We start from the raw sequence: 25,605 nt of genomic DNA, 5'->3' as shown, positions 1-25,605 counted from the left end.
AGTCTGTGTACTATGGAGCTTATACATTTTAAGGGTCTCTCAATACCTCAATATCCACACCCACTGCAAATATTCAAAATTATCTTCAGTCACTCAACCAGTTATGATTCTTAAAACAGTGTTACTAAAGGGTGACATGGAAGTGATGTGATGTATAGTATATGTACAGGAGTAATGTGAAGTAATGTGTAGTTCATGAAAAGGAGTAATGTGAAGTGATGTGAGCCTCTTGCTCTCCTTTCCTCACAGTTCTGGAATCATGCACAGAACTGAGTGCCTCACCAAGAGCTCTGTCCCAGAATCCTTCAGGAAGGGAATGTATATCACTGCTGTTAACTTCACCACTTGCTCAGACACCCTTTACACGCCATCGAAAGACAAGAATTTTTACCACCTTCATAATTACTAAAATAATACTACTTGTGCTACTTGTTCATATTCTATAATGATTTAATTTGTTCCTTGCAAATTAACCAGTGGCATTTATAATACTGAATGATGAAATGTGCTATTGCTGGTTGACTTGATGTCAGTTACTTTCTGCCTTCTCAGCTTCCAGCTTCTGATTTCCTTGTCAGAAAGGAGTGATGAGTGCTGCATTTTAAAATATTCATGACAGTAGTTACCGTGTTTTACACTGTTTTTGTGCACCGCTCAGGCAAGTACAGTGCCTCCATAGTTATGAGGGAAGGAATTGGGAATTATTTAGAGTGTGAATATGACTTTTGAGTTTTGATTTTGATTATTTGGATCTGAACACATTTTACCTTTCACCCTGCCCTATGTTTTCAAGTAAAGTTCCATACATTTCACACCAGGTTATAATCTGACTGCATACCTTGCATGTTTAATTCAATTCAAATTTATTTATATAGCACATTTTCAAAATATCACATGATCTCAAAGCACTTTACATTGCCCCTTCCCAAAGCCCCCAGAGAGAGCAGCAGAGGAAGCCCATGTGACAAAACAAACCTTGAATACTTAAAGAAAAGATCTTACACTTTCTGATATTAGTGTCTGGCTTCTGAAATTACCTTTAGGAGTATAACGTTTAAAAGAAATGAATAAGCACAAATCGATGTTCAAGTGCATGTCATCTATAAAGATTATCTATATATCTATCTATCTATCTATCTATCTATCTATCTATCTATCTATCTATCTTAATTGTATTATGCAGCATACCACTCCAATAAACCGTCAAAAGGCACTAAATACGATATCATGAACATGAGGAGAGGATGAAGTCGCAGCCTTTCGCGCTGTTTTCTTAAGGTAAATATTTACGTTGTACCGGTTCCAGCTATATTTACTACATTTCCCGAGATAGTCAAGTGGCATTTCTTCACGTCGAAATACATCCAATGGCGTGACGGAAGGCGGGGAGCGGGCAACTGGGATTGGGTCAGCGGGGTACGAGGCGGGACTCGGCCGCTGAGTCAGTGTGGCTCTGACTGGGCGGCACGCTGGGAGAGCCGGCTAGGGGACGCGCGGCACGCGTTAAGAATGCCAGTGTGCCGGGTACCGCTTTGACATGAAACCAGCGCTCAGCGAGCTCTAAGACCATACAGTGAGCTACAGTATATGGTCACCATCTCCCAAAGTCTGTGCAAATGGCAAAGAGGAGTACTTTGTTTATCCGGATTGTCGAGGGGAAGAATTTGCCCGTTAAGGATATGTAAGTAATCAACCATATTTTTGCAAATATATTACCGGCCATTGCAATTTTATAATACCATTTGCCATATTGTTAATTCGTCTGCCGTTTTCCTAAAGACCGACCTCTGTCAAGAAATCACTTTTTGAATCACAATTTCTTTTCTTAAAAAGTTGTGATATAATTTAATTTAGTATACATTTTTATTTGATAATATGTCCTAGGCTCCCTGCAGTTGCTTAATGCTGTATTTGTAAATGCAACCGATTTTCATCAAAGTAGAAGGGTTTCCATTTAGTTAAAAGGGTATTTATTGGCATTTGGAGAACGTTACGCTTCCGAAGCACCCCAAGTACGCACACACAAAATGAACGCTGTCTAAATCTCATCGAGATTAAATGTTATGGCATTTGCTGGTACATATAGTAATGCTAGTTGGAAAATAATGTGTAAATTCGATATTGTTTCTAATGAATATTTAGATCATTGATTGCGATAGTAAATTCATACAGAGTCCGCAACATCTGGAGATTTGTGTTTGGGGAGTCAAATAAACTAAATTGTTTAATGGCACCTAAATGGTAGAATGAGTAGGCTATTATAAAATGAATACATTTCGTTTTCTTATTATTGGCGTGGTGGATTATAACTGTCAACATACATTTTATTCCACTATGACGAGGCTGGATGGTGATACTGAAAGCCACCAAGTTTTGCCAATAAAATCTCATTGCAAAGGATGCAGATGTCAATGGGGACATCAGGTGCGTAGAGGGAGTGCAGGAAAAGTGTAGTGCTGTGGAAGGTGTGAAAGTGCCTGCACAATGTACGGGGCAGGCAAAAGCCGAGCTTTCGGAGGCATCAAGAGCAGCAACTGCGAAGCGGGATAGAAACGATGCAAGAGCATAAGAAAGTAACGCCAGACTCGTTTTTATAGTAATTCGAAGCCGATGCGGATTTTTGGAGGCAGGGGAGGATAAGAATAACAAATGAAGGCGCTGAAAGTGAAGAGCGAAATATCCGCAAGACTCAACACAATCACGGGAGTTACTCAGATGTAACGTTTATGGACTATTGGAGGGCTCAAAGTCCAGGGCTGTTTTTAAAGTGCAATTTGTGCACTCTGCTGCCAAATTAAATATAATAAATAAATAAATCATGAAAATATCACTGTATACTTAAACTAACCATTTCTAGTCAAAAAATACACATATGTCTACTGTACAAAACACACAATGGAGCACAGATAAAAAAAAAAATAAGTAGTAATTAACCATCACATGACCCTCACATCTGCTTACGGTATGTCCTGCTAAAGGCTAGAAGCATTTTTGTGATTTTCCAGGTTAGACCTTATGTCTCATGGAGAATCAGGTCATTTTCTTACTCCCCCGTCCCAATAACTGATCCCTGCTGGAGTCGACCCAATACCAATACTGGGTATCAGATTGGTGCCATCTATAAAAATAACTTTTTGATGTCATTTGTCTGTGTCTTTTGTATTGCTTAAAAGTGGGAACACAACAAATTCACAAACTGCATCTTTAATATTGTGATCATAAATACATATGATAACTAATAATGTACAGAGTGACTTATCTAGGACACCACCCCACCCCCAACACCACCACACATTGTTCCTGACAGGACCAAGGCTCTGCATCCTGTCTGATGCTGATTTAACCCTGGAAGCACTGGGCATGAGGCAAGGGGCACCCGGGACGGGATGCCAGTCCATCACAGGGCACAGGGAAGGGGACACCCAGGATGGGATGCCAGTCCATCACAGGGCAGGGGACACCCTGGACATGATGCCAGTCCATCACAGGGCACAGGGCAGGGGACACCCTGGACATGATGCCAGTCCATCACAGGGCACAGGGCAGGGGACACCCTGGACGGGATGCCAGTCCATCACTGGGCACAGGGCAGGAGACACCCTGGACGGGATGGCAGTTCATCACTGGGCACAGGGCAGGGGACACTGCCCAGGGTCTGGTGGTGTGTGGCTCTGTGGGTTAGAACGCTGTGTTTATGATTGGATGGTCACCGGTTCCAATACCAGGGTCAGCAGAGTGACTTCATCATTGGGTCACTGAGCAAATGCCTTTAACCCCCCAACTATGTGCAGCTGCTTCCTCGGGAACTTTGCATCACTTTGGCTAACAGTGTCTGCACTGGCTGTGGTGGAATTACATGTTGGTGTACTGTGGGTGGGGAGCTGCGTAAACGCCAACATGGCAGCAGCATGCAGGGGCAGTGATTCACCCTCTCTGCTTTCCTGTTTGGTGTGGGGGTGCGAGGCCCACACTGCGTCTGTCTGCCGATGACCTCCGGTGTCATGTTCAGATTCTGCTCCTGGGTCAGTTTCAGGCACCTTCTGAAACTCCTCCTGGGTGTTTACAGAGGCAGTGTGATGCGGTCGGATTGGATGTGACTCTCCTTCAGCATGTTGTTTGTTTACTGAATGCTCCCTCTTTAGCACAGCATTGGGGGGGGGGGGGGGTGGGTGTCTGTGTGGCTCAGCAGGTTAGCATACTGTGACTATGATCAGGTCACTGTTTCAAATCCCAGGGTTGGCAGAATGATGTCATCACTGACCCTTGAGCAAAGCCCTTAAGCTCCGATTTCTCCAGCAACTGACTGACCCCGATTTCTCAAAAAAAAAAAGAATTTCTGCTCCCCCCCAATTTCTGATTTTTTAGTTGTAAAAAAAACAATGAAACCAAAAATGTCAGCCGTGCTGATTCAGCCCCGTAGTGCGTATGTGTGTGTCACAGAGAGAGAGAGAGCCAGTACCACTTGATATGAGCACCTGCCCTGTTCCTCTGCTACACTCTGCCTTTCAAACAGTGGATTGTAGCTTACAAACTGTAACATCACGATTATGACTTAAAAACAGTGATATCATGGATGTGGCTTACAAATTGTGACATTGCGTGTGTGGCCTGCGATCTGCCAACTCACACAAGCCTGCTTAGAGAACTAGCTCACTGATTATTGAGGTTTTTTTCTCATTACTCTGGAGGTCTTTATTCCTTTTTTCTGCTTGATTCCGACATTTTTTCTTTCCCTCTTCCCTTTTCTTGAGTTAAGCTGTGCCGTCCTGGAAGGGCTGTGTGAAACACGCAAGTTTTGTTATGAGAGCCGAGGTCCTGTAAGATCCAACCAACTCGCTTCTCATTTGATTGTGTGGAACTGAAACACTGAATCGGTTTCAAATGTCATAAATAGTCAGCTTGACATTTCAAAAAACCAGCCACCTTTTATGAGAAAACGTTGTAATAACCTTAAAATGATGGTGCTCAGCCTGCCACAGATGTCCCCAGGCTGCCTGACCTGCCACAGATGTCCCCAGGCTGTCTGGCCTGCCACAGATGTCCCCAGGCTGCCTGACCTGCCACAGATGTCCCCAGGCTGTCTGGCCTGCCACAGATGTCCCCAGGCTGCCTGACCTGCCACAGATGTCCCCAGGCTGTCTGGCCTGCCACAGATGTCCCCATGCTGTCTGGCCTGCCACAGATGTCCCCATGCTGTCTAGCCTGCCACAGATGTCCCCAGGCTGCCTGACCTGCCACAGATGTCCCCAGGCTGTCTGGCCTGCCACAGATGTCCCCAGGCTGTCTGGCCTGCCATAGATGTCCCCATGCTGTCTGGCCTGCCACAGATGTCCCCATGCTGTCTGGCCTGCCACAGATGTCCCCATGCTGTCTAGCCTGCCACAGATGTCCCCAGGGCTGTCTGGCAGCTGCAGGTGACCGGGAGCCAACCACCTGCTGGAGGTGGTTGAACTCAAAGTTTATTTTCAGCTCCATGTCACAAACCGCCAGGACACGCACCAACCTCAGCCGTACAGTCGGCCCGGTGTCTTCCTCCAGGCCAAATTTCCACTTCCCATTGAGATAAAACCTGCAATATAAAAACAGGACCCTTTCTGCCTCTGCACAAGAGTAGATATTGGACTTATGAGCCATGGGATACTGCAGGAATGAGTGTGTTTGAAGAAGAAGGATGATTCACTCGGAGGGGGGCGGCTCCTGATTGGCCAGCCAGCCTCGGGCGTGAAGGCCACCTGTGAGACTGCAAAGGCTTCTTGTTCACACACTGTGTGCCCTTTGGCTCTGACTTTGACTGGGCTCTCCACGGCGCCCCCTACACAGAGCTGCCCAAAGCACAGCCGATGACCAAATGAAAAGCAACAAAAAGTCAGCAAAATGATACACGGTGGTGTTGCCGTTTTAGCCTCCCTGCATGTCTATATGATTACTAACATTTTTATTTAGCAGCCACTTTTATCCAAAGGGTTTAGTCCCTGGAGCATTTGGGGATTGAAAGCCTTGAGCAGGGCCCACATTTTGCGATAGATTAATCATTCTTCAGCTTCTGCATCACAGCTCTATAAGACCTTTCTTACTTGATATGGGCTTTCAGTTATGTCAAGTTGTTGAACTTCAATATCCTTAATATGTACAGTATATGTTGTGTAAGTCACACACTACCAGAAATCGCTGAGGATATGTCACGTCTCAGAAATCACAGGCAATGAAAGAAATGGCGGAGAGGTAAGGGACAATACAGACTCTGCAGAAAATGAGAGGCTTTGTGGTTCTGAGGGAACATCCAACTCCACATGAGTGAGCTGCCTTTTAGTAGCTGGAGATCAGCACCAGATGGATGTGAAACTGAAGCAGGACCTATGTCCATTACTGCCCCATGTAACTCAGGAAAGGCGCGCGTTACTGCCCTTTGTGATTCGGTAAAGCACACGTACGTTACTGGCCCTTCGATAAAGCGCGCGTTACTGTGCTGTATGATTCGGTAAAGCACACGTACGTTACTGCCCCTTCGGTAAAGCGCGCGTTACTGCCCTGTGTGATTCGGTAAAGTGCACGTACGTTACTGCCCTGTGTGATTTGGTAAAGCACACGTACGTTACTGCCCCTTCGGTAAAGCGCGCGTTACTGCGCTGTGTGATTCGGTAAAGCACACGTACGTTACTGCCCCTTCGGTAAAGCGCGCGTTACTGCGCTGTGTGATTCGGTAAAGCACACGTACGTTACTGCCCCTTCGGTAAAGCGCGCGTTACTGCCCTGTGTGATTCGGTAAAGTGCACGTACGTTACTGCCCTGTGTGATTTGGTAAAGCACACGTACGTTACTGCCCCTTCGGTAAAGCGCGCGTTACTGCCCTTTGTGATTCGGTAAAGCACACGTATGTTACTGCCCCTTCGGTAAAGCTCGCGTTACTGCCCTGTGTGATTCGGTAAAGTGCACGTACGTTACTGCCCTGTGTGATTCGGTAAAGCGCGCGTTACTGCCTTTTGTGATTCGGTAAAGCGCGCGTTACTGCCTTTTGTGATTCGGTAAAGCGCGCGTTACTGCCCTGTGTGATTCAGTAAAGCGCACGTTAATGCCCTTTGTGATTCGGTAAAGCGCGCGTTACTGCCTTTTGTGATTCGGTAAAGCGCGCGTTACTGCCCTGTGTGATTCAGTAAAGCGCACGTTAATGCCCTTTGTGATTCGGTAAAGCGCGCGTTACTGCCCTGTGTAATTCCGTAAAGCGCACGTACGTTACTGCCCCTTCGGTAAAGCGCGCGTTACTGCCCTGTGTGATTCGGTAAAGCGCACGTACGTTACTGCCCCTTCGGTAAAGCGCGCGTTACTGCCCCGTGTGATTCGGTAAAGCGCACGTTACTTCCCCTTCGGTAAAGCGCACATATTACTGCCCCGTGTGATTGGGTAAAGCGCACGTACGTTACTGCCCCTTCGGTAAAGCGCGCGTTACTGCCCCGTGTGATTCGGTAAAGCGCACGTTACTTCCCCTTCGGTAAAGCGCGCATATTACTGCCCCGTGTGATTGGGTAAAGCGCACGTACGTTACTGCCCCTTCGGTAAAGCGCGCGTTACTGCCCCGTGTGATTCGGTAAAGCGCACGTTACTTCCCCTTCGGTAAAGCGCGCATATTACTGCCCCGTGTGATTGGGTAAAGCGCACGTACGTTACTGCCCCTTCGGTAAAGCGCGCGTTACTGCCCTGTGTGATTCGGTAAAGTGCATGTACGTTACTGCCCTGTGTGATTCGGTAAAGCGCGCGTTACTGCCTTTTGTGATTCGGTAAAGCGCGCGTTACTGCCTTTTGTGATTCGGTAAAGCGCGCATATTACTGCCCCGTGTGATTGGGTAAAGCGCACGTACGTTACTGCCCCTTCGGTAAAGCGCGCGTTACTGCCCCGTGTGATTCGGTAAAGCGCACGTTACTTCCCCTTCGGTAAAGCGCGCATATTACTGCCCCGTGTGATTGGGTAAAGCGCACGTACGTTACTGCCCCTTCGGTAAAGCGCGCGTTACTGCCCCGTGTGATTCGGTAAAGCGCACGTTACTGCCCCATGTGTTTCGGTAAAACACATGTTACTACTAGGGGTGCACCGATCGATCGGCCTCGATCACGTTAATTTGAGGGGATCGGAAATCGACCATATTCCCATGAGATCCACCGATCTTAGTTATATGCTTTTAAATCAGCCTTTTCTCCCATTCCCGAGAGAGGTGCAGTGCAGGCTGCCTCCCTCCCTATTTTTTGGACAAGTGTGTCATAACAGCTATATATATATATTTTTTTTACAAAATTAGAGAAATTAAAGTCTGGAAGAAAAAATATGATTTTGTAGTTCAAACAGCAATGCTCATTTATATGTTCGTTTATATTTGAGGACACTACCTCATGTTTTGTGAGTATTCATATCAATTTACTCAATAAAAATGGAAACATTGAAGTAACTGTCTTTTAGTTATGAAAGAAACAAGATCGGCAAAAAAAAATCGAGATCGGCAGGTAAGGTTGCCTAAGGATCGGTGATCGTTGATCGGCCAGAAAACTGCAATCGGTGCACCCCTAGTTACTACACAATGTAGTTTGGGAAAAGCGTACGTTTCTCGACCAATTTGCTGCTGTAAACATTCATGCTTTCACCTTGTAAATGGCAGGTCTTTGCTGTCTTTTGCATAAGCGGGAGCAGCGATCCATACTGTATTGTCAGGATTGACAGTGAAGCCATCATCAGGTATGTCTGTGAATCTTGTTTATTTTTTGCTGACGTTATTATAATAAGTTTTACTAGTGATTAATTAAGTAATTTCTTCAGTTAATTTAAGATGTATGCACTCCGACCTACCTCTCCATTTTTTTAATCTTCACTGTTTCACAGGCATGCAGTAGCTATTCCTGATGTTAGGAATTCCCTGACAGGTCGATTCTGAAAATCATTAATGAATTACTGTCATTTCGACCAGTGACGTTGCAGAGGCTAAACTGTAGTTTTACTATCTGTAGTAATGATAAAAACTGTTAATAAATACAAAACCCTGCTTCGTTTTAAACCTTAATTTTTACAGAAAACATGCCAATAGGCAGTGTTGCCAGTGAATGCTGGAAGCTTTTGTTCTCGATTATCAGCATACACCAAACCCATTTTCGATGTTAGAAAGACAGCAAGCTGAGTGGAATGTCAAAACACTGTAAAGTGTCCCCCTTGCATCAGTTTCAGTTTCCATCATCTGTTGTAGAAACGAAATAAAAAATACACGCGCGCCTAGTTTTGGCCGGGCCGTGCTGCTGTGTCACTCGACGTGCTGGAAAATGTGGACACTTGTTACCATCGGTAACCGCGTCTCGAGCAAACACAGCCGATGGGAAGGAGTCAGCTGGTTAAACAGTCGCAGTGTTTAACCTTTTTGCGAGAGAGTTTCCAGACATCGGTTTAAAGGCCTCTGCTGGCTGACTCAACAGGACCATCGTAAATCTTTAACAGCGAATCCCACCCCCGCATTTCTGTATCACAGCAGATTCAATGGTGGTAATGAACTAAAATTCTGTGGATTCTCTAAATGTAGCTCTATCTGGTCCCAGAGAAAGACTGTAGGGGAAATTGCAATGGTTTTGCGTCCAATGTTATAATTAGAAAATTAGATACATTTTATTAAGGGAGGATTAACACTTTAAGAAGAAAATTGAAGACTTCTTGTTGCATGAATATTTGTTGTGTGTTGTGTGAATGTTGAATGTTTGCCGTTACAGTCTCCTGTGTTCCGTGCTGATGTTACACAGATACCCATTCAGGTGTCAGGCTTAACTCTGTCTCTGTCACATTAAATGGACTTTGCCCCCCCCCCCCCCCACCCCGTTTAGGACTGCGACAATCTGGAAGACGCTATCCCCCTTTTGGGGTGAGGAGTACAACGTGCATTTGCCCCCCTCCTTCCACACTGTGTCCTTTCACGTGCTGGATGAAGACTCGCTCAGGTACTCCGGCTGTTTTGGCGAAGCTCTGAGGTATCTGTAGATATAAATCTCAGGGGACTGTGTGTAAAGGGATAGATAGATGGATGGATGGATGGATGGATGGATGGATGGATAGATAGATAGATAGATGGATGGATGGATGGATGCACAGGTTAGGTACTTTACTCCATCTTCTATAGGTTGATGTAGCTTCATAACTTGGTCAGAGTGACCTGAATGTGGACAGTGACCTCAGATCTCCAGCGTGCTCCATCGTCTTATCAATCTTGTGCCCCCCCTATCAGCCGAGATGACGTCATCGGGAAGGTGTCCTTCAGTAAGGAGGATCTCGCCGCCAAGCCCCAAGGTGAGGACAGCCCCCCAGAGTGACGGTGTGCAATGAGGCCATTGATCTGCAGCCTGCAGGAGACCTCATGTATAAACACCAGGCACATGCATAAACACCAGGCACATGTATAAACACCAGGCACATGCATAAACACCAGGCACATGTATAAACACCAGGCACATGCATGAACACCAGGCACATGCATAAACACCAGGCACATGCAGTCATCGCAGAGGCTTCCAGGGGCCCCTCAGAGCCTTTGGGAGGGGCTGGGGGCAGACGGGAGCGTACTGCGTCTCGAGCCACTCTCTGGCCGATTCTTCTGAACCTTCACTTGTCCTGTTCCCTCAGGGGTTAAAGGCACCTAGGCCTTTCCAGCAGATTGATCTCAACTGATCAAGCGGCCGCCATCGACCGGGGTGGGGGGGTGAGTCACTGTGGGGGGGAGGTGCGCATGTCAGGACATTAAAGGGGACTGAGTCACGGAGCACAGTGGGGGGTGTTACTGTGACCTGGGGGAGGGGGGTCTTAGTCACTGCGCCCCCCCCTCTGAGGCAGCTTGAGAGGAAGACATCCTTCCTGCCGTTTGCCACTCGAGCGAAGGTGACACCTCTCTTCCTGATTCTGCTTCATTTGTAAGCTGACAATCAGAATCTGACCTTAAACCAGCAAAGGAGCTCCTTGTCCTTCACGCTCATGAGGCCCGACCCTCTACACTATCTCAGCAGAATCGTCCCAGCTTTGGATCGGATTTTCCTGAAGGCCCCATCTTCTCCTAACTCCCTGCCACAAACGCAATCAGAGATCTTGCCGGAATCTTCCCAGATTCGCACACGGATGGACTCGCTTACGCCATCTGTCGCCTCCTTTGGGCTCTGCTTGAGGTTGAGCTGTGGATGGGCCCATGACTTGTGTGTCCTTAACACCCACGCAGGCAGGAAGGGGTCCGGGGTCAGGGGGCGCGGCCGGCCGCCCTTTTGAAGTGGCGGGTCAGAGCCACTAAAGGTTATGCAGTGTCGCGTCTCACTGGCTCCGTGTTTGAACATATTTATGGAGGAGACCTTTGACTGATACACAGTGCTGGTGTACAGACAACAAAGCACCTTGCTACGCATGAAAAGCGCCTTAACGTCCCACACATGCAGCACATTGCCATAACGTAACACTTTAAACTGAGCTCATGCGCTTCGCCTGTGGTTTGATGCTCAGGTAGACTAGCATACTGTAGTTTCTCTGTAAGTTAATAGTTGTGAAAACCATCTTAAACTCACACACGTCATGTTGACATAACGTAACAGTTTAAACCGAGCTCATGTTCCTAGTCTGTATTTTTGATGCCTAGCTAGACTACAGGTAAGGAACCCGATAAGCTTGGAGTTATTCATATTGACAAAATGCATCATTCTAGGAGATCTCACAGGACCTCAGAAAGGAAGTAGACAGTACTCATCATTCTGGAAAAGACACAAGTCAATGTGGACTCTGTCAGGCAAATAACACAGAAACACCTCATTTATACTAATGTGCAGCCTGTACTGAGGTGAAATGCTTAGCTTTCAACTGTGTTTTTCACTTTCAATAATACAATGGAGTATTAGGGCCACGTTGAGGGAAAAAAATATCTGATTTGAGAGTCAATATAACTAGAGGCAGACATTTCAGGTCCAATAAGTAAAAATCCAAACCAGGATTTTGTTTCAACCAACTAGTTAGTTAGAACTCTGTGACTGTGACTCTTTATACTGAATTGGTTCATTGGAACAAAAGCCAGCTCGTGATTAGCTACCTATCCTAAGTTTGGGAGAGGCCCCTTGGACAGTGGGTGCTTCTCAATACAAAGAACACAAAGCACATCCTTGTGACCTTGGCAAGACCGGTCTTGCTGTCTTGCCTCTCAAGAACAAACTTGGGGCGCAATGAATCATGGGAATGTTCTCGTTCAGTGAGAATGCAGCCAATGGATCCTTGATATCTGGGGAGGAGCAAGACCAACATCCAGGGATTTTTACTGTCTTCTGTACTTGTGTTCTTGAGTATTGGAACTGGTCTTCAGCAATGGAAGTTGATGTAGAATGAGTACAGAGAACACAAGTATGGTCAAGTACACATACTGAGAAACACTCAGTATTTCTGGACGTTTACTGTGGTAACAGGAGAGTCAGGATCTGGGGCTGATGGACCAGGAAGATCCAACATTATTAATTATCTAATAACTTATGATAGCTGTGTATATATACTGGGCCATGGGTTCTGTTGCATTTTAGCGTTTTTAAAATTTGGTGGTTTTTATTTACAAAATTATGAAAAAGACAAATCTATAATCAGAGTCATAATTTTTTGAGCAGAAAGTTCTAGATGAGATGCTTTTATAAAATGGATTAAGACATTTTTGGCAAGATTTGGGGGTGATTTCCATGCTGCTCTGGGGTAAATTGGAGTGAGCGGTAAGCAGAGGGGGATTGTGCATTGAGACGGGTTTGCAGGCCTGCTTTTCTCGCTGGAAAGCTGGACTTCGCTCAGGCTCCAGGAACATTAACAGGCCGCAAACCGCCTGCCTCACAAAAGGCATTGCCGGCATTTTCCACCCGACTTTGTGGGAAAAACTACTCAGATCAGCTGTGCAGGATTTATTTTTGTCCCTCTCCATGGTGCAACAAACTGTAACAGGCCTCAGGAAGACTGATATATTAATCAGAAGAAGCTGAGGCTCTTCCATCTGGACGTGCAGGTTCAGCTCACGCAGCTGGATTGCAGACGGACTCTTCTTCCCAGATTTTGGTCGACGTCAGGTGGCACTGTTGTTTGCTGGGTTATGGTAATGCGTATGTTTCTGTAGGTGTGGACGGTTGGGTGAACCTCACAGAGATCGACCCAGATGAGGAGGTCCAGGGTGAGATTCACCTCCAGATATCAGTGCTGGGCAAAGGTGATGCCAGAATCCTGCGATGCCATGTCTTGGAAGCCAGGTGAGCGACACTTTCGTTAATGATGACTATTTTTACGCTATACTGTTGCTGCTAATGACATTTCCCTCCCTGAGCAGAGTTTGGCTCTGAGCAAGACCCACAACCCCTAATCGCTGTAGCAATTGGCTGACCCTGCTTTTGTGTGTCTGCTAAGCATCTAGACCCCATGACCTGGCATAGGACAAGCAGGTCAGCTGATATGTCTGCCTCCTCTTCTAGAGACCTCGCCAGGAAGGATCGCAATGGGGCGTCAGACCCTTTCGTCAGAGTGCGCTGCAATGGGAAAACCCATGAGACAGCGGTAAGCCAGCCAGTGGCTCCTAGCAGTACAGGGAGGCCCCCTGCTGGTCACTGTGGTCCCCAGTGTGATGGGGGACCCCCTGCTGGTCATTGTGGCCCCCAGTGTGACGGGGAGGACCCTTACTGGTCACTGCGGTCTCAAGTTTGATGGGGGACCCCTTGCTGGTCCCTGCGGCCCCCAGAATAATGGTGCAGCCCCGTACTGGTCACTGTGGTCCCCAGTGTGATGGGGGGAGGGGCCTTGCTGGTCACTAAGGCCCCCAGTGTGATGGGGGACCCCCTGCTGGTCCCTGTGGGCCCCCAGTATGATGGGGTGGCCCCTGGATTTATTTGCAGGTCAGAAGACGCTAAGATGCTTCTCTGCTTTTCCTGCCCTGAACAGGTCGTTAAAAAGTCCTGCTACCCTCGCTGGAATGAGAGCTTTGAGTTCGAGATAGACGAGGCCGCTGGGGAGATGCCCCTGAGCGTGGAGGTGTGGGACTGGGACCTGGTCAGCAAGAATGACTTCCTGGGCAGGGTGAGAAGCCACATGCTTCTGTGTCACTGCTGAAGTGTGTCATGCTACATCACGTGTATTTTGACCCATGGTGTAACAGTATAGTCCAGGGGTCCTCAATAGGCCAACTGCAATCCGGACTAAAACACCATTTAATCAGGACTAACCCCCCCCCCCCCCCCCTCGGGAAAGATGTTATTGGGGCCACTGGACCTTTGTGTCACTGACGAAATTTGGACTTCATAGAAAAATCATTGAGTACCCCTGATATAGTCAATAGTTTACTACTACTGCTAATAATAATAGATGAGTTATTGGGAAGGAGTCCCATGCTGAGCTGCTTGGGGTACAGTCTCCTGCTTACTCACTCGGGGTGTTCCTCTCCCCCAGGTCCTATTCAGCATTAACAAGCTGCAGTTTGCTATACAGCAGGAGGACGCCTGGTTCCGGCTGGGTCCCGATAAGCCCAAACACAGCCAGCCCCAGCCCGAGTGAGTCCTCAGGTGTTGTTCCGTTGGCGTTTTCAGCACAAACAGTTTTGGTACTGTGGAAATTGAGATTCGGTAGGTCACGAGCTGAATGGCTGGAGTTGGTGATGAAGGTATGTTTGTGCCACATGCGGCGTCGCTACCTCAGTATTTTCGTCTGGAGCTGCGTCACCATTGTTGCTGCCTCAATCTTCGTATGTGGCTCTGTGCCATTCCATGTCGGCAGACAGCCATATTCCCATCTGTAGCTTTATCCTGTTAAAGATTCAATTCAATCCAACTCCATTCAGTTCAATTCAATTCATCCATCCATCCATTTTCTGAAACCGTTTGTCCTATATAGGGTTGCGGGGAGCCCGTAGGATACGGGCGCAAGGTGGTCAATTCAATTCAATTCAACTTCATTTGTATAGTGCATTTTTACAACATTATATTGTCTCAAAGTGCTTTACATTATCCCTGCCCAAAGCCCCCAGTGAGTAAGCCAGAGGCAACAGTAGCAAAGAAAAACTCCCTAGAAGAAAGAAACCTTGGGAGAAACCAGACTCAAAGGGGGAGCCCATCCTCCAGGGGGCAGCAGAGGAAGCCCTAACCCTAACCAGACTCAAAGGGGGAGCCCATCCTCCAGGGGGCAGCAGAGGAAGCCCTAACCCTAACCAGACTCAAAGGGGGAGCCCATCCTCCAGGGGGCAGCAGTGGAAGCCCTAACCCTAACCAGACCTTAAGGGGGAGCCCATCCTCCAGGGGGCAGCAGAGGAAGCCCTAACCCTAACCAGACTCAAAGGGGGAGCCCATCCTCCAGGGGGCAGCAGAGGAAGCCCTAACCCTAACCAGACCTTAAGGGGGAGCCCATCCTCCAGGGGGCAGCAGAGGAAGCCCTAACCCTAACCAGACCTTAAGGGGGAGCCCATCCTCCAGGGGGCAGCAGAGGAAGCCCTAACCCTAACCAGACCTTAAGGGGGAGCCCATCCTCCAGGGGGCAGCAGTGGAAGCCCTAACCCTAACCAGACTCAAAGGGGGAGCCCATCCTCCAGGGGGCAGCAGAGGAAGCCCTAACCCTAACCAGACCCAAAGGGGGAGCCCATCCTCCAGGGGGCGGCAGAAGAAGTAAAATGAACAGGATGGCAAAATCCTAATTTGCACAGTTCAAATTTTAGATTTGAGTCTCAATGCGGGCGGCAGGCAGGTGATGGCAGGCAGGTGATGGTGCTGCTTCTGACAGCAGGATGACCAGTGGTTTCTTCTGGCTGTGACATCTCTCCCGTGGACATTACCCTCCAGCCCAACTGTAGGCTGGAAGAAGTAAAACAGAAGTAATAAGAGGATGGAAATTTAGAAGAAAGTGCAGAAGATGCTGAGCGATATTCTGTATAATAGAAAAGCGCTAGAAACAGATAAAAAACACATTATTACACAAACGGCCCCCTGCCACTCAAACCTGAAATGAAAAGGAAAGAAACCGGAATCCCGGTGTTTTCTGGGTGGTTTTCGTACGCGAATCCTTTTCTCTTTCTCAGACATCTCTGCCAGCTGTCTGCTCTAAATAACGCAGATATTAAACGCTATTTTCTTCAAGAGCCAGTCCAGCAGCAGCTGATTGAAATGCAGTTATTTCATAGAGTGGGCTCAGCTCCAGCTCTGAATTGTTGGGTGGGAAAAATTATTATCTGCCAAGACTGTGCGTGGGGGGTGTTGGCATTAAGACTTACCGAGCAGGGTATGTCATACAGCCATCACCGGTAAAGAAATAAAATAATAGTTCATTCAATAACAAACAGCGTATCATTAATCAGTGTTCTTAGTGGAACGTGTGCGTATGTTCATTTGCAAAGACGTTTTCCTGTGAATCTCATCTTTAATGTCAGTCGTTGTGTGGTGTCGGTCACCCAAGCATTGCATCGTTTTATACTGACATCATTAAGCTGTCAGACTGAGTCAGACGAAGAGGCCAGTCAGCTTCTTTTAGGGGTTGAGGGGATTTGTTGTTTCCGGGGCCCTACTCAAAAAGTGACTTCATGTAGTGACTATTTGTGGCCGACAGGGGGCCCCATGCACATGAGTTGTATGAGTGGTGGCCATTAGATGGTGTCAGTGGACCCGGAGAACATTCCCCCACTAAGCTAGCTTAATCGCTCGCTGTGTGGCTGTATCCACTTCCTCCTCTGAGCCAATCGAGCTGTTGTTTTGCTCTCTTTTTCTCAGTTTATCTTCACCCGGCCATTCTATCAGCCTCCATCTGTCCCTTGCTGGTTACTGACTAGCTGTGTGGTACTCTCGCCAGGAACCGTCCTCTGAATCACCGTCCTCACAGACGCATGCTAATTCCTCCGTGAGGCAGGCCCGCTAGCCGGGGAGTTCACTGCGATACGTGCGACCAGGAGGATTAGATTAACAGGCTTTTCTCCAGAGAATATTAATCTCTCATGTTGTGAGTTTTCCCCATTTTCTGACACTGTTGATTAGATCTGCCCTTGCTTATTCATTTACAGTACCAGAAATGTGGTCCACAACCCAAAACAACTTTTACTTTTGTACCTTCCTGCACCTGAATGTTTTCCTGAAGTATTTCAGGGTTTGTTTCTCAACCCCAGTTGAAAGCCGTGTCACAGTGTCATCTTAGTTGGACCTGGATCAGTCATTTCATTTTATGTTCCACCACGCTTCTGCAGAAAGAATGACCACGGTGTGTTTCTTCAGTCTACCAGTATGATATTGGCTCACCTCAGATGACAGCTAATGAGTAGAGCCGGATTGTAGCTAGCTAGCTGGTTAGCAGAACATGTGTGCTTCAGCATCTTCTAAATAAGGAAAACATTTATTTAATATCTTGTGTAGTGACTGTTTGTGGCCAACAGGGGACCCAGATCTTGGGGAGCCCACAAAAATCCATGGTTTGACTGATGGTGAACAACACTGTTGGATTCTTGTATCCTGCATCTTTTTAAGGGGGGGTGAGTGGGACCTCCCGGGGGCAGCTAATGGTGTCAGTCTTTACTGCAGGCAAACTCTCGGCTCTCTGAGGCTGCAGCTCCGGCTCAGGGACGAGACAGTGCTGCCGTCTAGCCGCTACCGCCCTCTGGTGGAACTTCTGTGTCAGTCTGTGGGCACCAACCTCAACGTAAGCTGTGAGGGAGGGTGGAGCACACATCTTGAAGACACATCTTACCTCTCTTTGCAACTCTTTAGTACAATTCACTTAAGAAAGATAAAAGTAAACAAAACTGTAGCTATCTGACCAGTTCAGACATGGTTTATTGTAGTTTTTATTAATGGATTAATAATAAAAATTCTGTTCGTGTTGCTGAATTTTGGAGTATCTTAATGATTCTGCATAACCACGTAGTACTTTCACTGTGATCTTTACATGGTAATTTGTAAGTTAGATCATATAGCTCTTATTGTGATTGTCCTAGGGCAACTTGCCAGACTTGATGATGCTCATCGACGAGACCACGACTGCTGATAATCGACAGGAAGTAGCTACTAACCTTGTCAAGCTCTTCCTGGGTCAGGGGTTAGTGGAAGACTTCCTGGATGTTCTATTCAAACTAGAGCTAGAGAAGACTGGTAAGTCCAGAGGTCTCAGCATTAGTGAAGGTAAAATAACTTCACAGTTAAATCTGCTGAATGTGTTAAATGACCTTTTCCTTTCCATACTTTTAATGTGATTTACTTTCATTTATCTTTCAGGTGAGCCCAACACCTTGTTTCGGAGCAACTCTTTGGCTTCCAAGTCCATGGAGTCATTTTTGAAGGTTCCTCACTCCTCTTGACTTCATTTGCGGTCTGCAAGATGCTGCCCCCCAGCTCATGCTTGTCATATCACCCATCTGCCTGTAGGTGGCAGGCATGCAGTACCTTCACCGGCTTCTGGCTCCCACCATCAACAGGATCTTCGATGAGAAGAAGTATGTTGAGCTGGACCCCAACAAGGTGGAGCTGAAAGAAGCTGGGTGAGATTATAGCACCTGTTCTAGAAGTTTCCTTTTGAATCAGTCAATTTGATGTTAATTAACCCATCCATCCATGCTTGCATCCATCCATCCATCCATCCACGTCATTCATTATTACTGTTGTTGTTATGGTACAACAGCAGCTTCCCTTTTGAATTTTCGGACCAGCTACAATCTACTCGTGGCCCAAACCCTATACCAAATAGCCCCCCCCCCCACATGTTTAGCGGTTTAACTCCTTGCCCTCTTGTGTACAGGTGCACTGGACTGCATCGCATACATACAGAGGCCGACGTCATCCAGCAGGGCACCACCCATCTGCAATCCTACCTCGCCGAACTGCTGCACACCATTGTCCAATCGGCAGCCCACTGCCCCCCTTCGCTTCGTCACGCCTTCCGGAGACTCTACCAGCGAGTGCAGGAACATTTCCCTGAGAAGGAGTACAGGGTGAGCGGGCTGGGGAGGAGTACAGGGGAGAGTACAGGGTGAGCAAGCTGGGGAGGAGTACAGGTTGAGTGGACTGGGAAGGAGTACAGGGTGAGCGGGCTGGGGAGGAGTACAGGGTGAGCAGGCTGGGGAGGAGTACAGGGTGAGTGGACTGGGAAGAAGTACAGGGTGAGCAGGCTGGGGAGGAGTACAGGGTGAGTGGACTGGGAAGAAGTACAGGGTGAGCAGGCTGGGGAGGAGTACAGGGTGAGTGGACTGGGAAGGAGTACAGGGTGAGCGGGCTGGGGAGGAGTACAGGGGAGAGTACAGAGTGAGTGGGCTGTAGAGGAGTACAGGTTGAGTGGACTGGGAAGGAGTACAGGGTGAGCGGACTGGGGAGGAGTACAGGGTGAGTGGACTGGGAAGGAGTACAGGGGAGAGTACAGGGTGAGCAAGCTGGGGAGGAGTACAGGTTGAGTGGACTGGGAAGGAGTACAGGTTGAGTGGACTGGGAAGGAGTACAGGGTGAGCGGGCTGGGGAGGAGTACCGGGTGAGCGGGCTGGGGAGGAGTACAGGTTGAGTGGACTGGGAAGGAGTACAGGGTGAGCGGGCTGGGGAAGAGTACAGGGTGAGTGGACTGGGAAGGAGTACAGGGTGCGCAGGCTGGGGAGGAGTACAGGGTGAGTGGACTGGGAAGGAGTACAGGGTGAGTGGACTGGGAAGGAGTACAGGGTGAGCGGGCTGAGGAGGAGTACAGGGGAGAGTACAGGGTGAGTGGGCTGGAGAGGAGTACAGGGTGAGTGGACTGGGAAGGAGTACAGGGTGAGCGGGCTGGGGAGGAGTACAGGGGAGAGTACAGGGTGAGTGGGCTGGAGAGGAGTACAGGTTGAGTGGACTGGGAAAGAGTACAGGGTGAGCGGGCTGGGGAGGAGTACAGGGTGAGTGGACTGGGAAGGAGTACAGGGTGAGCGGGCTGGGGAGGAGTACAGGGTGAGTGGACTGGGAAGGAGTACAGGGTGAGCGGGCTGGGGAGGAGTACACGGTGAGCGGGCTGGGAAGGAGTACAGGGTGAGCGGGCTGGGGAGGAGTACAGGGTGAGTGGACTGGGAAAGCCATGTTTACATTTATTATACGAGATATGTTTGACAAAGCAGGATTAGACAGTTCTTTTCAGCAACTGGGGGTCAGGGGCCCAACAGCAAAATCTCTCTGCCGACCAAAGCATTTGAATGCGACTCCTGATCATAGGCACAACGTCCTAAACCACTGAGCCACAAACCACCTCCATGTCTGGGGTACTGGTGTTTTCCTGGAGCATTTCCCTCCGGGGACTTATCCCTTCTCTCGTTTTCTGATTCTTCTCTAACTTGTCTCAGAGTCCCCCATTGACTCTCCAGAGCTTTCCCTGCCATTATCTAACACTATCTGTGGCCTGACTTAAAAGGAGAGCAGTATTTATGAGCATGAGCGAAACTCAGTCCCCCTGCATTCTGTATCCCCTGCAGAAGGTGAAGTTCATTGCTGTCACCAGCTTCCTGTGTCTGCGCTTCATCTCTCCGGCCATTATGTCACCCAAGCTCTTCCACCTGCGGGAGAAGCACGCGGACGCCCGCACCAGCCGCACGCTTCTGCTGCTGGCCAAGGTGAGGGAGCACGTGTCCCACTGCGGGCCTGGGCCCCTCAGATTGTAAGAGCTTTCTGGAAATGGCGGGCTTCCCATTTCCACAGTTGCAGTCCTGTGTTCTCAGGCCATACAGACCATCGGCAATCTGGACACCTTGGCCTGCTGCTCCAAAGAACCGTGGATGGTTCCCTTGCAGCCCACAATCCAACAGGGCATCGATCACTTGAAGGACTTCATCACCCAGCTGGTCAGCTTTGAGGACAGGGAAGGTGAGGACCCCCATAATCTTCTCCTGTGAATTTCCATAATGCCAAAATCATCACAAGATCTGTTACATATTGTTCATGTCCAAAATCGGGCTTCAGAAAATACTATGTGGCTTATAAATGCTGTCCTTGATGCATCATTGTGAACACTGTCTTCCATGCATGATTGTGAATGCTGTCCTCCTTGCATCATTGTATACACTGTCCTCCACACATTGTGAATACTGTTGCCCTTGCATGATTGTGAATGCTGTCCTCCTTGCATCATTGTGAAAGCTGTCCTCCTTGCATCACTGTGAATGCTGTCCTCCTTGCATCACTGTGAATGCTGTCCTCCTTGCATCACTGTGAATGCTGTCCTCCTTGCATCACTGTGAATGCTGTCCTCCTTGCATCATTCTGAATGCTGTCCTCCTTGCATCATTGTGAACAGTGTTCTCCTTGCAACATTGTGAACACTGTCTTCCTTGTATCACTATGAATGCTGTCCTCCTTGCATAATTGTGAACAGTGTTCTCCTTGCATCACTGTGAAAGCTGTCCTCCTTGCATCACTGTGAATGCTGTCCTCCTTGCATCACTGTGAATGCTGTCCCCCTTGCATCACTGTGAATGCTGTCCTCCTTGCATCATTGTGAACAGTGCTCTCCTTGCATCATTGTGAACAGTCTTCCTTGCATCACTATGAATGCTGTCCTCCTTGCATCACTGTGAAAGCTGTCCTCCTTGCATCACTGTGAAAGCTGTCCTCCTTGCATCACTGTGAATGCTGTCCTCCTTGCATCATTGTGAATGCTGTCCTCCTTGCACCATTTTGAGTGTTGTCCTCCCTGTGTCATTGTGAACACTGTCCTCCTTTCAACATTATGAATGCTGTCCTCCTTGCATCTCTGTAAATGCTGTCCTCTGTATTCAATGTCACTGTGCTTTAGACCCAGGTAGACAAGCTCAGGTGGGTCTTCAGTGTGGTTCCATGGAGAAGGAGGGGTTCCTGCTCCTGCACAGGACCAAGGACAAGTGCATGCTGATGGCTTCGCCCTTCAGGAAATACTATGTCACCCTGGGCAAGGACACCCTGTCCTATGCAAAGACACAGCACTCCAAGGTGGGGCTGGGGGAGGGGGACAGGAATAAGGTCAGTCTGCTGAATGCAGTTAGCCTGGTCTGTGACTCTTCACATTATTAATCTGACCACAAATCAGCTCAGTGATCCTAATACTATCGATTAGAAGGTGGATGCTTGTCCCTGTGACTTCTGATCAAATTTTAAAAGGATGGGTGTCTCAGTGTGCTTGGACACCGTCTGTAAACGGAAGGTCACCAGTTTAAATCCCTGGGTTGGCAGAATAATTTCACCATTGGGTCACCAACGAAGGACCTTAACCACCAATTGCTACAGGGTCTGGCTGACCCTGATCTTCCAAAAATGCCTCTTTGGATAAACCTTTCTACCCAATTAATGAAATCTTTGTGTTAATGTGAGTCTCTAATTCGACAGTTTGTCTTGTACTGACATGAGAAAGTGCTTGGCCGTTTTGTCCATTAATGAATAATTTCACCATTGGGTCACCAACGAAGGACCTTAACCACCAATTGCTACAGGGTCTGGCTGACCCTGATCTTCCAAAAATGCCTCTTTGGATAAACCTTTCTACCCAATTAATGAAATCTTTGTGTTAATGTGAGTCTCTAATTCGACAGTTTGTCTTGTACTGACATGAGAAAGTGCTTGGCCGTTTTGTCCATTAATGAATAATTTCACCATTGGGTCACCAACGAAGGACCTTAACCACCAATTGCTACAGGGTCTGGCTGACCCTGATCTTCCAAAAATGCCTCTTTGGATAAACCTTTCTACCAAATTAATGAAATCTTTGTGTTAATGTGAGTCTCTAATTCGACAGTTTGTCTTGTACTGACATGAGAAAGTGCTTGGCCGTTTTGTCCATTAATGAATGATGCGACTGTTTGTGGTGTTCCTGCTCTACAAGGTCATGACCGATCCATGCCTGACCGCAGTTGTTAATGAAAACATTTGTCCTCCTTTCCTTTCAGCTGAGAGAAAAACACAAAGGAGGACAAAGTATGCTGCATAGAGCCCATGGCTAATTTGTAACATAAATGTCAGGTCTCAGGCGACATTCCAGCTTTAGAGAGGATGGCAGGACTCAGCTTCCCAGAGACTGTAATGAACATCAGCTTAGACAATGTCAGACCACAGTGAGACCTCAGTGTGTGTAGGTGACTTACCAGTCCTCCATCGGCACATTTACAGAATTACTAATTTTTGTGCTTTTACCAGTAAAGCCAGTAAAGTATGGCGGTAGGGGCATTAATGTGGGAATCAGTATTAATTTGCCAGATCAGTGTAAAAAAAATGCCGGCCATGTTTCTTGACGTTGATGAGATGAAAAAGGTCTGAGCTGGTTGGTGGAGGTGGTCTGGATCTGACCATCAGTGTATCGGAGATGCGGTTCTGCATTTCACCGCATCAGCAGCTTAAGTAGAACCTCCCATGAACACATGAGCCCTGAAACTTCCAGAGGCTGTAGAAGAAGGTTTTACATTGTCTCTCCTGTAGCTGCTACTCTTTTTTTGCAGAAAAGCTCTTTCATTGCCTTGCCGAAGATCAAAGCGGTGGAGAAAGTAGAAGAGAAGAGCTTTGGAAGTGCCAATGTCATGCAGATTATCTCCTCTGAGGAGAATGGCCAGATGGAGACCCTCTACCTGGATTGCAAGGTAACCTGATTAGAGACACCTGCAATAGCGGTGATGCCTCCTCAGCTCTGTGGCTGGTCCCTAAACACTTTACCGTAACGTTGCTTTTCTAGAGCGTCAATGAGCTGAACCAGTGGCTCTCAGCATTAAGGAAAGCTTGCATTCACAACACAGATACCATGAGCTCCTATCACCCCGGAATTTATAAGGGAGACAAGTGGAGCTGCTGCCACCAAAAGGACAAAGCCGGTACTGCAGCCACCTGTGGCCCTTTTATTCAGACGGCGGACTGAATTTTTGGTCTGTGTTTGACATTGGTGTTGGCTGTCCTCTAACCAGATGCAGGATGTGATAAAACTCGACATGGGGTCACCCTCCAGGAATGGTATGACCCGCTGGATCCTGATTTGGAAAGTCAACTAATTTTCCGACATCTGATTGGGGTCAAGCAAGTAATGAGGTAGCTCTGCGTTTTCATTGCATGTATCAGTTATGCCGTGACTTGACTGATGGTGACTGAATGTTCTGCCATTCTTTTTAAGGGAGAAATACCTAGAGAAGGTCCTGGTGATGGAAGATAATGGTAAAGATGTTGAATTCAAACACACTGACTAACACCTCATCCATTTCAAATTTCCATTCATCTTCCATGCTGCTTATCTAGCAAAGGGTTAGAGTATAATCTATCTGTCCATATATCCTGCCTGTGATAGGAAGGTTACTGGTTCAAATCTCAGGGTTGGCAGAGTGATGCTCTTGAGTAAGACACTTAATACTCAATTATTCCAGGGACTGCCTGCCCACTCAATTGCATAAAGCATCTAGTAAGTAAATGAATGTGAATGCTTACTCCGAACAGAGTGGTGTTATAATTCATACGCAGTAACATTTACCACTGATGTTTTTAGCATGTACAGAAGCACTCAGGTCACAGCTTGGGTCATCCCTTCCAGGTCCAGCGAAGCCAGATGAGATTGGCAGATTCTTCAGCGTCCTGCAGGAGTTGCAGGAGACCCATGCGTCCGTAGATGAGGTGGAACGCTCGCGGGAAAAAAGCCTCCTACTGGAGCTGCAGACATAGCTGGCAAAGCCTCCACCCGTGAGCTCCACCCACATGCTTCTGCTCTAACCCAGCGAGATGCTCCTCAGCTGTGCGGACCTGGGTCCAGACCAGCGCCGTTGTTTAGGATTATACACTCTGGGGGGGCTTTTTATCCCGATGATTATATCCTACACCTTTCTGCTTTGTGCGCCACAGGCAGCTTTCCACTGACGTAAATAATCAGTTGCACAAACACCTAAGTCAAATTTCACATAAGTGGGATTTACCTTCCCATATCATTCAAGGCACCTCATGGAAAATATATGACAAAAAGTCATCCAAGAATAGCCAGAAGCCCACGTTTCACTTATTAGAAGTGGGAGGCTCCTTGACTTTAATTATTATTTATAGTTTGCACATTTTTGAGGAGGTGGGTGGCATGATGATTACTGGGGTCATGATTGGCCCACTCCGTTTCTTCTTGCTGGATTTTAATCATTTTTGGGACTCTGTAGCAGTGTTAACATCCCCTACATAGTTACACATGGTCTTTACTAAACAGGATCTTGGATATATGATCAGTGAAGCAGGAAACTCAGATTGTAAACTGCACTACTATTACATTATGTTTGTGTGGCCAGTTTGCCCTGTTCCAGTACGGTATTATTTTTATTTTTCTCAGTACTTCTGACGAAGTACCTTTAATATTGCTTAAAAGGCCTTAAATTACAGACCATTTAACAGCAGAATTTATATGTTAACTTAAAAACCCCAATTATTGCGTTCTTGAAATGAATGTAAAACATTAATGTAAATCAACAGGACTGTCATTTTGTCAGGAAATAACACGTTATGTGGTTTTTAAAAATACTGGCATAAACCGTTGGCACCGCCTCGTCCGCTGTTCGTGTTTTGTACTGTACACAGGCTGCGGTTATTTGTGCATTTTTAAAGCCGCGCGCACGTCAAACAGTTTTGTCTTTGTGCCGCCAAATGAATGTAAACACTATAATATACATTAAAACAAAACAGAAAACA

The 25,605-nt window shown here is 47.4% G+C and overlaps 1 protein-coding gene across 2 annotated transcripts; it reads left to right on the top strand.

Moving 5' to 3' along the window:
* Positions 1 to 1,463: 1,463 nt before the first annotated feature.
* Positions 1,464 to 25,605, top strand: rasa4 (RAS p21 protein activator 4). 2 transcript variants are annotated; one of them, XM_072713755.1, is made up of 21 exons: positions 1,464 to 1,681; positions 8,663 to 8,719; positions 9,844 to 9,957; positions 10,242 to 10,303; positions 13,122 to 13,251; positions 13,471 to 13,552; positions 13,934 to 14,068; positions 14,438 to 14,538; positions 17,536 to 17,653; positions 17,949 to 18,102; positions 18,226 to 18,290; positions 18,376 to 18,488; positions 18,746 to 18,938; positions 20,424 to 20,561; positions 20,667 to 20,811; positions 21,740 to 21,912; positions 23,409 to 23,546; positions 23,639 to 23,774; positions 23,865 to 23,985; positions 24,068 to 24,108; positions 24,479 to 25,605. In XM_072713755.1, the coding sequence occupies exons 1-21, from the start codon at positions 1,617 to 1,619 to the stop codon at positions 24,604 to 24,606; spliced, it is 2,409 nt and encodes an 802-aa protein (XP_072569856.1). In that variant the 5' UTR covers positions 1,464 to 1,616; the 3' UTR covers positions 24,607 to 25,605. The 2 variants fall into 2 exon arrangements, with proteins under 2 accessions (XP_072569856.1, XP_072569855.1); XM_072713754.1 differs by having other exon boundaries at positions 21,740 to 21,942.

This window comes from Paramormyrops kingsleyae, chromosome 6 (assembly GCF_048594095.1).
Source record: "Paramormyrops kingsleyae isolate MSU_618 chromosome 6, PKINGS_0.4, whole genome shotgun sequence".
NCBI classification, from domain to species: Eukaryota; Metazoa; Chordata; class Actinopteri; order Osteoglossiformes; family Mormyridae; genus Paramormyrops; species Paramormyrops kingsleyae.
Note: the sequence above shows the minus strand (reverse complement) of the source record. Positions and strands in the feature narration are given on the sequence as shown.

What these genes read in the sequence shown, in the direction of transcription:
- rasa4 (XM_072713754.1), top strand. Translation starts at nt 1,617, where the DNA reads ATGGCAAAGAGGAGTACTTTGTTTATCCGGATTGTCGAGGGGAAGAAT. An exon ending in AGAATGACTTCCTGGGCAGG is followed by an intron (nt 14,069 to 14,437) that starts GTGAGAAGCCAC and finishes CCTCTCCCCCAG; the next exon opens with GTCCTATTCAGCATTAACAA. An exon ending in GGGGTCAAGCAAGTAATGAG is followed by an intron (nt 23,986 to 24,067) that starts GTAGCTCTGCGT and finishes ATTCTTTTTAAG; the next exon opens with GGAGAAATACCTAGAGAAGG.